At 43.0% G+C, this 16,451-nt stretch overlaps 1 protein-coding gene across 1 annotated transcript in view; it reads right to left on the bottom strand.

Annotated features, from left to right (window-relative positions):
- Positions 1-11,227: 11,227 nt before the first annotated feature.
- Positions 11,228-16,451, bottom strand: part of LOC125507069 (cytoplasmic tRNA 2-thiolation protein 1-like) — an 8,868-nt gene continuing 3,644 nt past the window's right edge. The window contains exon 10 of the mRNA XM_048671758.1: positions 11,228-11,269. Within this exon, the coding sequence (XP_048527715.1) occupies positions 11,228-11,269 (42 nt within the window). The remainder of the gene's footprint in view (positions 11,270-16,451) is intronic.

Raw genomic sequence — 16,451 nt, 5'->3', positions numbered from 1 at the left:
ATAACAAAGAGTCTCTTGTGTCCCCAACACACCCAATACAATGGTAAATTGTATAGGTGCACTAGTTCGGCGAAGAGATGGTGAAACAAGTGGTATATGGATAGTAGATAAAGGTATTTGTAATCTGAAATAATAAAAACAGCAAGGTAACAAGTGATAAAAGTGAGCGTAAACGGTAGTGCAATGATAGGAAATAAGGCCTAGGGTTCATACTTTCGCTAGTGTAAGTTCTCTCAACAATACTAACATAATTGGATCACATAACTATCCCTCAACATGCAATAAAGAGTCACTCCAAAGTCACTAATAGCGGAGAACGAACGAAGAGATTATGGTAGGGTACGAAACCACCTCAAAGTTATTCTTTCCAATCAATCTGTTGGGCTATTCCTATAGGTGTCACAAACAGCCCTAGAGTTCGTACTAGAATAACACCTTAAGACACAAATCAATCAAAACCCTAATGTCACCTAGATACTCCAATGTCACCGCAAGTATCTGTGGGTATGATTATACGATATGCATCACACAATCTCAGATTCATCTATTCAACCAACACATAGAACCTCAAAGAGTGCCCCAAAGTTTCTACCGAAGAATCACGACGAAAACGTGTGCCAACCCCTATGCATAGGTTCACGGGCAGATCCCGCAAGTTGATCACCAAAGCATACATCAAGTGGCACGTGGTATCCCATTGTCACCACAGATATCAGCGTGTGCTCTGATACCATCTTGTAGCGACCCGACCTCAGATGGTCAAGTCTCTGTGCTTCAGTGTCATCCCTGGATCGGTAATGCTGACACACAGTACTTGAAGGATTTATAACAGAGTAGCAATCACACACTTATTACATCGAATGTCTCAAAGAGAGAACTTATTACAATAATATGGCTTAAGGCCATCTAATACGATAACAGCGGAAGGCTTGGAAGATAAAGTGAGTCCATCAACTCCAACGGCATAGCTGAGCTGCACGGCAACGACCTAACGAACCTTACTCCTCGTCTGAAAAGTCTGCAACATAATACGTTGCAGCCCGAAAACGGGTCAGCACATGGAATATGCTGGCAATATAACACAGTAGAGCAAGAACAGAATAATGCTATCACTACATGCATATATGGCTGGTGGGAAAGCTCTATGGTTATAGTTTTTATGAAAAGCCAATTTTTCCCTACAACAAAGGAATATATTTTATTTAACTATCATGGTAGTTGAAACATCATTCAGAAGGTTCCTTCAACTCAATCCCAATTAAAGTGATTAACAACCCAACAATATTAATTAAGAGTGATGAGATACATGTGATAACCAAAGTACTAGATACTCAAGAATTGTCCATAACCGGGGACACGGCTAACCATGATTAGATTGTACACTCTGCAGAGGTTTGCGCACTTTTCCCCACAAGACTCGATCGCCTCCGTTGGTTTTCTCGCACTACAGGGTGTTTGAGAAACGGATGATCGAGACACAGTCTTTCAGAAACATTAACTCTCTACTCCGGACAGACCATACCAAACCTACATCCCACTACCTGCTGATCTGCCTCTTCAAGAGCTTCACATAACTTACTCAACTATGCTAGAGCCCATAATAGCTTGTGGCTGCACACGGAAGTTTCTAGCATGAACCATCTCAGTTCCCTTTGAGCCTGGGTGGCGGTCCATAGGAAGATCACACGGGTACTCCGGGATTTCCAAAAAAATACAGGCAACACTGGGTACTCCAGGTGCCTCAATCCACCCAGATGTTAATTTAAGTTGCCACCTTAAGTTGAACCTTTAATTAACAAGCTCACATCTGTCATGGATTTCACTCAAACCCAAACCACGTCTACGAGCATAGCATAGCATAGTATTATAAGCAAGCGTAGAAGTAACTCCCAAGGGTTTGAATATAACAGGGCAATAGGTTCTACCTCATCAACTACTTCCCAACCCACAAGTTAATGACATCCTAATCATGCAATGTTTGAGGATTGGAACTAATGCATAAAAACTGAGTGATAAAGGGGTATGATCAAAGTGTTACCTGCCTTGCTGACGATCCGCGAATCCTAGAGACTTGTAGTAACACGCTTCGCACTCTGGGAATTCTATCGCAAGCAAACAATAGCATACATAAGTAACAAGCAACGATGCACAAGCAAAACTCAAATAAAAGAGGTTGAACAGAAAGTTCAAATTAAGAACTCCGGTACGCAAAAAGAATCAAATCAAACGGAGCAACGAAACTCAAACGGCGAAAGAAAGAAGCTTCGTTTACTAATATGAAACTAGGTCAAATTTTAGAGTAGAAAAATCTTGTTTGAGTTGCTTAAACGAAAAGAGGGTTTCGAGATGAAACTCCAGGCGCTTGAATCACCTGATTCCGACTAACGAGCGAAAAGAAAAACAGAAACTAAGATCGGATCAGAAATCACGATCAGAGAAAATCGCAGAATAAATCCGATAAAAGAAAACTGACGAACAGACTAACGTATGAGCGTTCGTTAGCAGTATCTAACGGGCGAAGAACCGTTCGTTAAGACGAACGTTCGGACGAACGTCCGCTAACTAGAAGAACCGAGAAAAAAAACTGGCGAAACAAAAAAAACGGATCTAGGGTTTCTAAAAAAACGGACGGTTTTTATAAAAAAAACCGTCGGTGGAGTCCGGCGGCTACCTCCGGCGAAAGGTCCGGCGAGGCGAGGCGGGGGCTACGGGGCAGCGGCTCGCGGGGGCGGCGGCGGCAACAAGCGGCGGCGGCGGCTAGGCGGCGCGGGGCGGCGGGGCTTGGCGCGGCGCCGGACGGCGGTGGCTGCGGGTGGCGCGGGCGGTGGTGGTGGCGGTGGGGTGTTGGGGTGGCGGTATATAAGGGCGGGGGCGGGGGCGGCTTGGAGTAGGGGCCAAGGCGGGGCGGCGCGGAGTCCAACTCGGACTCCGGTCCGAGTGGCGGCGGCGGCGCGCGCGCGCAGGAGGCGGCGGCGGCTGGGACCAGCCGGGCGCGGGAACTCTTTTTTTAAATAAATAATTCCGCCTACAGAAAAAAAATCCTAGAAAAATAAATAAAAATCTAAAAATGCCAAAACAAATTTTCACCGTCTAAATAAAATATTTAGAAGAAGATGAACATTTTCTTGGCCCTAAAATGATATTTTGAAAACATGCAATTTTTCTAATGCAAATAAATCCGAATAAAAACAACAAAAACAATTTAATGATTTTAATATTTTTCCTCCAATATTTCATTTATTTTGGAGAAGTCATATTATCTCCTCTCTTTAATTTTTTTTAATGTGAAATATTTTTCGGAGAGAAATAATTAAAGTCAAATCCTCGTTTCATTATTTCATAAAAGAATCAAATATGAAAACCGGGAAATCCCCAACTCTCTTCGAAGGTCCTTGAGTTGCTTAGGATTTTCGAGGATTACGAAACGGAAAAGCAATAAAACATGATATGCAATGATGATCTAATGTATAACATTCCAAATTGAAAATTTGGGATGTTACAAACCTACCCCCTTAAGATGAATCTCGCCCTCGAGATTCGGGCTGGCTAGAAAATAGGTGCGGGTGGTCTTTGCGGAGATCATCCTCTTGTTCCTAGGTGTCTTCATCCTCGGTATGGTGGCTCCACTGAACTTTGCAAAACTTGATAACCTTACTGCGGGTGACTCTGCTGGCAAACTCAAGAATCTTAACTAGTTTCTCCTCATAAGTGAAATCATTGTCCAACTGAATCGCCTCCAGGGGTACTGTATCGCCTAGCGGTATATCTGCCATCTCAGCATGACACTTCTTCAGCTGTGAAACGTGAAACACGTCATGAACTCCTGACAATCCCTCGGGTAACTCCAACTTGTAGGCAACTTCTCCCATCCGTTCCAAAATACGATACGGTCCTACAAATCTCGGGGCTAACTTTCCCTTAACTCCAAAACGTTTCACTCCTCGCAAGGGTGATACTCGCAGATATGCTCGATCTCCAATTTCATAGGTTACCTCCTTGCGTTTTGAGTCTACATAACTCTTCTGCCTGGACTGAGCAATCTTTAGTCTGTCACGAATCAATTTAACCTTCTCCTCAGACTCCTTGATCAGGTCTGGTCCAAAAAACTATCGGTCTCCTACCTCTTCCCACATCAACGGTGTTCTGCACCTTCGTCCATACAGGGCTTCAAACGGTGCCATCTTCAAACTGGCTTGATAGCTATTGTTGTATGAAAACTCTGCATATGGCAAATTGTCATCCCAACTAGATCCATAATCTAGCGCACAGGCTCTCAACATGTCCTCCAAAATTTGGTTGATTCTCTCTGTTTGTCCATCTGTCTGCGGGTGAAATGCTGTACTAAACTCCAATCTCGTTCCCAAAGTCTGGTGCAACTGGTGCCAAAACTTTGAGGTAAACTGTGTTCCTTGATCTGATATGATGGTCCTCGGAACTCCATGCAGACATACTATCCTAGACATATATATCTTGGCCAACTTTGCACTTGTATAGGTGGTTTTCACTTGGATGAAGTGAGCTACTTTGGTCAAGCGATCAACTACTACCCATATGGAATCATATCCCGGTTTGGTCCTGGGCAATCCGGTGATAAAGTCCATGCCCAGTTTATCCCACTTCCATTCGGGTATCGGCATAGGTTGTAACAGTCCTGCTGGCTTATGATGCTCTTCCTTCACGCGCTGACAAACATCACATACGGCTACATACTCGGCAATATCCTTCTTCATACCGGTCCACCAGAAACGTTCCTTCAAATCCAAATACATCTTGGTGTTTCCGGGGTGTATCGAGTATGGTGAGTCATGGGCCTCGTGAAGTATTAGCTTCCTGATCTCCTGGTTATTGGGCACATAGATTCGGTCCTCAAACCATAGGGTATCGTGATCATCTTCACGAAAACCTTTGGCCTTTCCTTTGCTCATCTTCTCCCTTATCTCGGCAATCTCCTTGTCCTCCTTCTGAGCTTCCCGAATCTTGTCCAGCAATGTCGACTGGACCTCCATTGTTGCAACGGATCCTCTAGGAACAATCTCCAATCGAAGTTCCATGATATTCTCTGCTAACTCCTTCGGCAACCCCTTACTTTCAAGGATATTAGCATAACTCTTCCGGCTTAAAGCGTCTGCTACGATATTGGCCTTTCCTGGATGATAGTGTAGCTTCATGTCATAATCCTTTATAAGCTCCAACCATCTCCTCTGTCTAAGGTTCAGTTCCTTCTGGGTGAAAATGTGCTTCAAACTCTTATGGTCCGTGTACACATCACAATGGTTTCCAATAAGGTAATGTCTCCAGGTCTTCAATGCATGCACTACGGCTGCTAACTCCAAATCATGCGTGGCATAGTTCAACTCATGAGGTTTTAGTTGTCGTGAGGCATACGAAACAACTCTCCCATCCTGCATAAGCACACATCCAAGTCCTAAGCGCGAGGCATCACAGTACACTTGGAACTCCTTATGTATATCTGGCAGTGTTAGCACTGGCGCTGTAGTCAAACGTTTCTTCAACTCCTGGAAACTTGCCTCGCAATCTTCTGTCCATTTAAACTTAGTATCCTTCTTCAACAGTTCAGTCATTGGCTTTGCAATCTTGGAAAAATTCTCGATGAATCTCCGGTAGTATCCTGCGAGTCCAAGAAAACTGCGGATCTCGCTAACTGAAGTGGGTGCCAACCATTCAGTGACTGACTGAATTTTGCTGGGATCTACTGCTATACCTTCTCCCGATATAACATGTCCAAGGAACCCGGCTTCCTTCAACCAAAATTCGCATTTGCTAAACTTAGCATACAACTGGTGTTCCCTGAGTTTCTCAAGAACTAAGCGCAAATGCTCCTTGTGCTCCTCCTCATTCTTCGAGTATACCATAATATCATCAATAAACACCACAACAAACTTGTCCAAATACTCCATGAACACCTTGTTCATCATGCTCATGAAATAGGCAGGGGCGTTAGTCAGTCCAAATGACATGACCATGTACTCGTATAATCCATATCGTGTTGTGAACGCTGTCTTCGGTATATCCTTCTCTCGTATCTTCAACTGATGATACCCCGATCGCAAATCGATCTACGAAAACACTTTAGCTCCTTGCAACTGATCAAATAGATCGTTGATCATCGGCAGTGGGTACTTGTTCTTAATCATCACTTCATTTAATGCTCGATAATCAACAACCATCCTCAGGGATTTATCCTTCTTCTCAACCAAAAGTACTGGGGCTCCCCAAGGTGATGAACTTCTTCGGATGTATCCTTTCTCCAATAACTCCTTAATCTGTTTCTTAATTTCTTCCAGATCATTTGCGGGCATCCGATAGGGTCTCTTGGATATTGGTCCAGTACCTGGCAACAGCTCTATCAAAAACTCAAATGTCTCTATCCAGTGGCATGCCTGGTAACTCCTCTGGAAAAACATCCGGGTAATCCTTCACTACAGGCACTTCCTCCTGAACAACTCTCGTAAGGGCATTCACCTGACTCCTCCTAGGCACATGCCTAGATACATACTTAATCCTTTTTTCCTTCCGGGGTGGTGAGATAAATCGACTTACTAGCACAGTCAATGCTTCCTCCAAACTTTGACATCCAGTCTATACCCAATATCACATCCAATCCTTGTGACTCCAAGATAATTAGGTCGGACGGAAAAACATGTGTACCAATGGTTAAGGGTATCTGGTCACACCATCGGCTAGCCATAAACTCTGCTCCGGTTGAACTCACTAAAAGAGGGGTCCTAAGGGTCTGGGTTGGTAGCTTAAACTTATCCACGAATCCCCTTGATATGTATGAATGCGATGCACCAGTATCGAAAAGAACAAGAGCGGTAAATGACTTAACCAAAAACTTACCTATTACCGCGTCCGGCTGCTCTTCAACCTCCTCCACGTTAACATGGTTCACTTGTACTTTGTTGAATGGATTTGGCTTCTTCCCAGCTCTCCCATTTCCATTTCCATTCTTTCCTTCAGGGCACTCCGTGGCGTAGTGTCCAGTCTTCCCACACTTGAAACAAGTAACATGACTTAAGTCCCTTTTGGCGGGTGTGGCTGGGTTGGGGCGGTTATGATTATTGTTGGTTCCGTTCCCATTCCCATTCTTAGATCCATTGTGGTTATGCAATCCTCCTCCAGTGTGGTTGTGACCTCCATGGTTATGAACAAGTCCTCCCGAATTTGGGGTTAGGCGAGGCTTCTGCTGAGCTCCTGAGTTATACTTCCCTTGTCCATACTTTCTCTTGCGGCTCTCAATTTGCTGCTGCTTCCCTTCAATCATAAGAGCCTTATCTACCAACTCCTGGTAGTTGTTGAAGGTTGCTACCATCAACTGCATACTCATCTCATCATTCAGCCCTTCCATAAACTTCTCCTGCTTCGCTGCATCTGTGGCCACATCATCAGGGGCGTAGCGAGATAACTTGCTAAACTCATCCACGTACTGAGCCACAGTACGGTTCCCCTGGCATAAGTTGCGGAACTCCCGCTTCTTCATTTGCATAGCTCCAGTGGAGACATGGGCTGTGCAGAAAGCTTGCTGAAACTGGTCCCAAGTGACATTGGCTATAGGAAAAGTGGCTGTGTAATTCTCCCACCATGAGGCTGCTGGTCCATCCAATTGATGTGCGGCAAAGCGCACTCTCTCAGCATCTGTGCAACCTGCGGTGGTCAACTCCCTTCCAATACGGCATAGCCAATCGTCCGCAACTATGGGCTCGGTGCTACTGGAAAACACCGGCGGCTGTAACATTAGAAAATGGGCTAGGTTGTCCATGGGTGGCGGGTGGTTGTTGTTGTTGTTGCCCTGATTCTGAACTAGCAATTGCATCAACGCATTCTGCTATTGGATCAACTGGGTGAGCTCCGGTGGGAAGGCAAAACCGGTGTCACGTCTTGGAGGCATCTGAGGGGTTTAGATGGAAGAGATTAGAATAGAAAAGAGGTCTAATGAGAAAACACTACCCATTTGCACATGAGACAAACACACTCAATTCACTCAATCAATCAAGCAAGGGCATACAAACGATCTAGAACTATCGCACAAGTGCTCAACTACTACTAAATACATGGGGAAATACTAGTAATATATGGTAGTCATCTAGAAATTTTGACTCCATGATGTCTGCTCCAGCTTCGTCTTCAAAGTCATCATCACTAGGATCGGAATCGGTGTCGTCTATGATGATGTAGTTGTCTGGGCAAGTGGGATCTTTGTCTTTGTCTCCCGGTGCTGGTCCTCCCATGAATACTCCGATCTTCTTGACTAGGTCGTCATTCTTCGCCAGTAGTGTCTTGATTTCATCCTCATATCCATCGCGTGTAAACTTGAGTTCTTCCTCCAATTCGATGATCCTAGTCTTTTCCTTCTTCAAGTCCATCATGTCCGCACACATCTGGTTTTCCTGACGTGAATGTGCGGCGGCGGGTCGGCTTGGGGGGCGGTCGCGACCAGGGCGGGCCCGGCCGCGGCCGGCGGCGGGCCACTCCGCGGCGGTCGGGCGGGGGCTTGGCCGCGTGCCGGCCGGCCGCGGCGATTTAAGAGACGGGCGGTGGCTCGGCGGGCCGGGCCGCGCCGCGGGCGTGGTGGCTCGGCGGCAGTATGGCGGTTGGGGCTGGCCCGCGCGAGCAATGGCGAAGTAATCACGCACCAGGAAGGATAGATCCATTGCAGCTTTCATCCAGGAGTTAAACTAGCACATCGACGTCAGGAAAACCAGATGTGTGCGGACATGATGGACTTGAAGAAGGAAAAGACTAGGATCATCGAATTGGAGGAAGAACTCAAGTTTACACGCGATGGATATGAGGATGAAATCAAGACACTACTGGAGAAGAATGACGACCTAGTTCAAGAAGATCGGAGTATTCATGGGAGGACCAGCACCGGGAGACAGACAGAACCCAAGGAGATCCCACTTCGCGAGCTACCATCATCGACGCACGGCGATTCCTAGGTGGGTGATGTGACTTGGTGCAAGGCGAAGGGGAGAGCACAGCAGTCGCAGTCTTCCACCGAAATGCTGTTAAGATTATACATTAATTAGTTCTAGTTGTCAGTCGCAGCAATGGGTACGTGTGTAGTCGTGACCGCGTGCGGTCGCAGGACGAGCGGCCTGCGGCCTGGCTCGGCTGGGCCTTAGGCCCAGTCGGGCGCGTGGAATTTTTTTTATTATAAATAATCCGCCGACAAAATAAAACAATCTAGAAAAATAAATAAAAATCTAAAAATGCCAAAACAAATTTTTCACCGTCTAAATAAAATATTTAGAACAAGATGAACATTTTCTTGGCCCTAAAATGCAATTTTGAAAACATGCAATTTTTCTAATGCAAAAAATCCGAATAAAAAACAAAAAAACAATTTAATGATTTTAATATTTTTCCTCCAATATTTCATTTATTTTGGAGAAGTCATATTATCTCCTCTCTTTAATTTTTTTAATGTGAAATATTTTTCGGAGAGAAATAATTAAAATCAAATCCTCGTTTCATTATTTGATAAAAGAATCAAATATGAAAGGATCAATCGTTGGGCTATTCTTATAAGTGTCACAAACAGCCCTAGAGTTCGTACTAGAATAACACCTTAAGACACAAATCAACCAAAACCCTAATGTCACCTAGATACTCCAATGTCACCTCAAGTATCCGTGGGTATGATTATACGATATGCATCACACAATCTCAGATTCATCTATTCAACCAACACAAGGACCTCAAAGAGTGCCCCAAAGTTCTACCGGAGAATCACGACGAAAACGTGTGCCAACCCCTATGCATAGGTTCATGGAAACCCGCAAGTTGGTCACACCTTAACATACATCAAGTGGCACGTGGTATCCCATTGTCACCACAGATATCCACGGCAAGACATACATCAAGTGTTCTCAAGTCTTTAAAGACTCAATCCGATAAGATTACTTCAAAGGGGAAACTCGATTCATTACAAGAGAGAAGAGGGGGGAAGAAACATCATAGGATCCAAATATAATAGCAAAGCTCGCGATACATCAAGATCGTATCATCTCAAGAACACGAGAGAGAGAGATCAAACACATAGCTACTGGTACATACCCTCAGCCCCGAGGAAGAACTACTCCCTCCTCGTCATGGAGAGCACCGAGATGATGAAGATGGCCACCGGTGAGGGTTCCCCCCTCCGGCAGGGTACCGGAACAGGGTCCCGATTGACTTTTGGTGGCTACGGAGGCTTCTGGCGGTAGAACTCCCGATCTAATCTCAGTTCTGGAAGTTTTAGGGTATATGGAGTTATATAGGTAGAAGAAGCACGTCAGGGGAGCCACGAGGGCCCCACGAGACAAGGGGCGCGCCCTAGGGGGGCACCCCCCACCCTCATGAGCACCTCGTTCCTTCCTTGACGTGGGGTCCAAGTCCATCAGGTGTGTTTCCTTCCAAAAATAACTTCTCCAGTTGATTTCGTTCTGTTTCGACTCCGTCTGATATTCCTTTTCTTCGAAACACTGAAATAGGCATAAATCAACAAATTTGGGCTGGGCCTCCGGTTAATAGGTTAGTCCCAAAAATAATAGAAAAGTGGATAATAAAGCCCAATATTGCCTAAAATAGTAGATAACATAACATGGAGCAATCAAAAATTATAGATACGTTGGAGACGTATCAAAGATAGTCTCACATCAACTAGGCGTATCAACGGGCTATGGAGATGCCCATCAATAGAAATCAATGTGAGTGAGTAGGGATTGCCATGCAACGGATGCACTAGAGCTATAAGTGTATGAAAGCTCCAACTGAAACTAAGTGGGTGTGCATCGATCCAACTTGCTTGCTCATGAAGACCTCGGGCATTTAAGGAAGCCCATCATCGGAATATACAAGCCAAGTTCTATAATGAAAATTCACACTAGTATATGAAAGTGATAACTCAAGAGACTCTCTATATGAAGAACATGGTGCTACTCTGAAGCACAAGTGTGGTAAATGGATAGTAACATTGCCCCTTCTCTCTTTTTCTCTCATTTTTTTGTTTTTTTGGTGGGCTTCTTTGGCCTCTCCTTTTTTGGGGCTGCTTTGGCCTCTTTTATTTATTTTTAAAGTCTGGACTCTCATCCCGACTTGTGGGGGAATCATAGTCTCCATCATCCTTTCCTCACTGGGACAATGCTCTAATAATGATGATCATCACACTCTTATTTACTTACAACTCAATATTACAACTCGATACTAGAACAAAGATATGACTCTATATGAATGCCTTCGGCGGTGTATCAGGGTGTGCAATGATCTGGCGTAGCAATGACATAAAAAACAGACAAGCCATGAAAACATCATGCTAGCTATCTTACGATCATGCAAAGCAATATGACAATGAATGCTCAAGTCATGTGTATGATGGTGATGGAAGTTGCATGGCAATATATCTCAGAATGGCTATGGAAATGCCATGATAGGTAGGTATGGTGGCTGTTTTGAGGAAGGTATATGGTGGGTTTACGTTACCGGTGAAAGTTGCGCGGTACTAGAGAGGCTAGCAAATGTGGAAGGGTGAGAGTGTGTAGAATCCATGGACTCAACATTAGTCATAAAGAACTCACATACTTATTGCAAAAATCTATTAGTCATCAAAACAAAGTACTACGTGCATGCTCCTAGGGGGATAGATTGGTAGGAAAAGACCATCGCTCATCCCCGACCGCCACTCATAAGGAAGACAATCAATAAATAAATCATGCTCTGACTTCATCACATAACGGTTCACCATATGTGCATGCTACGGGAATCACAAACCTCAACACAAGTATTTATACTAATCAACAACTACCCACTAGCATGACTCTAATATTACCATCTTTATATCGCAAAACTATTGCAAGGAATCAAACATATCATATTCAGCGATCTACAAGTTTTATGTAGGATTTTATGACTAACCATGTGAATGACCAGTTCCTGTCAACCCTCTAAATAGATATAAGTGAAGCAAGAGAGTTTAATTCTTCCTACAAAAGATATGCCCACGCTCTAACAAATATAAGTGAAGCAAAATAGCATTCTACAAATGGCGGTTTTCTATGTAAAGAGAAACAGGCAATCCAAACTTCAAATGATATAAGTGAAGCACATGAAGCATTCTATAAAGCCATACTCAAAAGATATAAGTGAAGTGCAATGAGAATTCTATAAATCAACCAAGGACTATCTCATACCAGCATGGTGCATAAAAGAAAAATGAAAACTAAATGCAAAAGACGCTCCAAGATTGCACATATCGCATGAACGAAACGAATCCGAAAACATACCGATACTTGTTGAAGAAAGAGGGGATGCCTTCCGGGGCATCCCCAAGCTTAGACGCTTGAGTCTCCTTGAATATTAACTTGGGGTGCCTCGGGCGCCCCCAAGCTTGAGCTCTTGCCTCTCTTCCTTCTTCTCATATCGAGACCTTCTCGATCATCGAACACTTCATCCACACAAAACTTCAACAGAAAACTCGGTAAGATCCGTTAGTATAATAAAGCAAATCAATACTCTAAGTACTGTTGTAAACCAATTAATATTTTTTTTGCATTATAGCTACTATAGTATAACTTTTCCATGGCTTAATCCACTGTTATAATTTGATAGTTTCATCAAAACAAGCAAACTATGCATCAAAAACAGAATCTGTCTAAAACAGAACAGTCTGTAACAATCTGAACATTCACCATACTTATGATACTTCAAAAATTCTGCCAAAATTAGGAAAAATAAAAAAAATAGAAAGACATTTCAAAAAGAATCAGAACCATTTGACGTTCCAGTAAAAATGAAAAATTGCGCACTACAGCCAAAATTTCTGTCCTGCACCATACAAACCAACAAGAATTGTAAACATCCTAAAGGCAAACCTTGGCACATTATTTTTATTATACAATGGAATTGTACAAGGGGATAATTATTATTTTTGAAAAGTTTCTGTAATCAAGATTCACAAAGTTTCCGTGAGCATGAACAAAGTTCAAGGCTAGCTCCCACTTCAACAATGCTTGTCTCTCACTTTCACTTTCCTTTTTGAAAAAGTTTTGGGTTCCCCTCTTTATTTTTTTTGTTTTTAAACTATATGAAAGCACTCAACAGAAATAAATGACTCTCTAAAACTTCCGGGTTGTCTCCCTGGCAGCGCTTTCTTTAAAGCCATTAAGCTAGGCATATAGTGCTCAAGTAATGGATCCACCCAGATCCCAAGGTATATCAAAGCCAATTGAATCAACAATGATTTGTAATTTAGTAGTGAGGACGAAGTAACATATATCACGCAACAACGAAGTCTAACTCTCTTCCTATGCATCGGCATGCCATAAAAGAACAATTCATGCACACATAGTAAAGGCCAATGCATAGTATAAACAGTTTCTTGCAATTTTATCATGTTGGAAACATAGAGGGGTGGAGATATAGTTCCTCTCTCATAATAATTGCAAGTAGGAGCAGCAAGCACATGCATATTATACTCATCAAAATCATCATATGCAACAGTAAAAGGAAACCCATCAATATAATCCTTAATAAGCACAAACTTCTCCGATATAGTGTAGTTTGGAGAATTCAAAAAGATAATAGGACTATCATGTGTGGGTGCAATAGCAACAATTTCATGTTTAACATAAGGAACTATAGCAAGTTCATCTCCATAAGAATAATTCATATTGGCATCTTGTCCACAAGCATAGGAAGCATCATCAAAAAGGGATATTTCAAGAGAATCAACGGGATCATAACAGTCATCATAGCAATCATCCTTCGGTAAGCATGAAGGGAAATTAAACAATGTATGAGTTGGAGGGTTACTCTCATTAGAAGGTGGGCACGGGTAGCTAATCCGCTCTTCCTCCTTTTGTTCTTCGCTCTCCTCATCATCTTTTTCATCCAATGAGCTCACAGTTTCATCAATTTCTTCTTCCATAGACTCCTGCAAAATATTAGTCTCTTCTTGGACAGCGGAGTAGTCCTCAATATATGGTTCAACATAGGCACTAGAAGCATAATTATCATAGCAATATTTAAGTATGGCAAAATTTTCAGATTTGTAAAGAGTAGCATCATACTTTTCAATCAAAGAAGCAATTTCATAAGCACCCTTAAAAGCAACAAATTCTTCAATTTGTTGAACATCATAGTAATTATAAACACCCTTAGCATAAGAAGATACGATTCCATTATCACTAAACAAACATTGGTAGGGAAGGTGTTTCTTAGGGTATAATCATATATTTCGCATAAATTCCAAGCATAGCATTAAAAACGATGAATTTGATCCAGTAAATGTTTCCCCTTTTCAGATATACGGTGTCGCACATAACAAGCATGCTCATCAAAAGATTTGCCCTCAACTAAGCTAGTTGGGGTTTCAGCACGAGCACATAGGGATCGAAGATGATCCAAGTAATAAGCTTCAGGAGTGTGATAGATTTTGAGTGGTTCTTCAACCATTGGTTCAATAGGTACAACTATTTTTTTTGGTATTTTGCGTTTCCTACCCATAACTAAAGTTAGAAAACAACTAAGAACAACAAATAAAAATTACTTAGTGATAAAGCAAACAAGCACACACGAGAATATTCACCCCACGCTATGGCTCCCCGGCAACGGTGATAGAAAAAGGTCTTGATAACCCACAAGTATAGGGGATCACAACAGTTTTCGATACGTAAGAGTGTCGAACCCAACGAGGAGCTAAAAGTAGAACAAATATTCCCTCAAGTTCCATCGACCACTGATACAACTCTATGCACACTTGACATTCGCCTTACCTAGAACAAGTATGAAACTAGAAGTACTTTGTAGGTGTTGTTGGATAGGTTTGCAAGATAATAAAGATTACGTAAATAAATAGTAGGGGTTGTTTAGATAAAGACACAGCTAAGTTAGTTTTAGTAAAGAGCTTTTTTTACGAGAAAGTTATTTGTCCCTAGGCAATCGATAACTAGACCGGTAATCATTATTGCAATTTTATTTGAGGGAGAGGCATAAGCTAACATACTTTCTCTACTTGGATCATATGCACTTATGATTGGAACTCTATCAAGTATCCACAACTACTAAAGATCATTAAGGTAAAACCCAACCATAGCATTAAAGCATCAAGTCCTCTTTATCCCATACGCAACAACCCCCTTACTCGGGTTTGTGTTTCAGTCACTCACGCAACCCACTATAAGCGAATCATGAACGTATTGCAACACCCTACAGCAGGGATCCCTCACGCTTGCGCGACACGGAGAGCACCATAGGACAACACCAATAATAAAACATGCAACTCAAACCAATGTTGATCATCAAATAGCCCATAGGACAAAACGGATCTACTCAAACATCGTAGGATAGCCATACATCATTGGGAAATAATATATAGCGTTGAGCACCATGTTTAAGTAGAGATTACAACGGGTAAGAGAGAGTTTACACCGCTTCATAGAGGGGGAAGAGTTGATGATGATGGCGGTGAAGTTGTTGGTGAAGATGGCGGTGATGATGATGGCCCCGGCGGTGTTCCGGTGCCATCGGAAGAGAGGGGGAGAGAGCCCCCCTCCTTCTTCTTCCTTGACCCCCTCCCTAGATGGGAGAAGGGTTTCCCCTCTGGTACATGGCCTCCATGGCGTGGGAGGGGCGAGAGCCCCTCAGAGATTGGATCTGTCTCTCTGTCTCTCTCTGTTTCCGATTTCTCAGATTCTACCCTTTCACCGTTTCTTATATTCCCGGAGATCCGTAACTCCGATTGGGCTGAAATTTTAACACCATCTCTATCCGGATATTAGCTTTCTTGCGGCAAAAGAAGGGCATCAACCGCCTTACGGGGTGGCCACGAGGGACAGGGGCGCGCCCAGGGGGTGGGGCACGCCCAGGGGGTGGGGCGCGCCCCCTGCCTCGTGCCTCCCTCGGGCACCGTCTCGCGTGGATTTTTCTTCCCAAAAATCATATATATTCCAAAAAATCTCTGTCATTTTTTATCCCGTTTTGACTCTGTTTGATATGGATATTCCGCAAACAAAAAACATGCAACAAATAGGAACTGGCACTGGGCACTGGATCAATATGTTAGTCCCAAAAATAGTATAAAAAGTTGACAAAAGTATATGAAAGTTGTAGAATACTGGCATGGAACAATAAAAAATTATAGATACGACGAAGACGTATCACAACGCAATAAAGGGGTTGTCAATCCCTTCACGGTCAGCTACGAGAGTGAGATCTGATAGATATGATAAGATAATATTTTTGGTGTTTTTATGATAAAGAGAAATAAAGATGCAAAATAAAATAAAAGGTAAAATAAATAACTAAGTATTGGAAGATTAATATGATGGAGAATAGACCCGGGGGCCATAGGTTTCACTAGTGGCTTCTCTCGAGAGCATAAGTATTACGGTGGGTGAACAAATTACTGTTGAGCAATTGACAGAATTGAGCATAGTTATGAGAATATCTAG

Source organism: Triticum urartu, chromosome 5 (genome assembly GCF_003073215.2).
Source record: "Triticum urartu cultivar G1812 chromosome 5, Tu2.1, whole genome shotgun sequence".
Classification (NCBI taxonomy): domain Eukaryota; kingdom Viridiplantae; phylum Streptophyta; class Magnoliopsida; order Poales; family Poaceae; genus Triticum; species Triticum urartu.
This window is presented reverse-complemented; position numbering and strand designations above follow the sequence as displayed.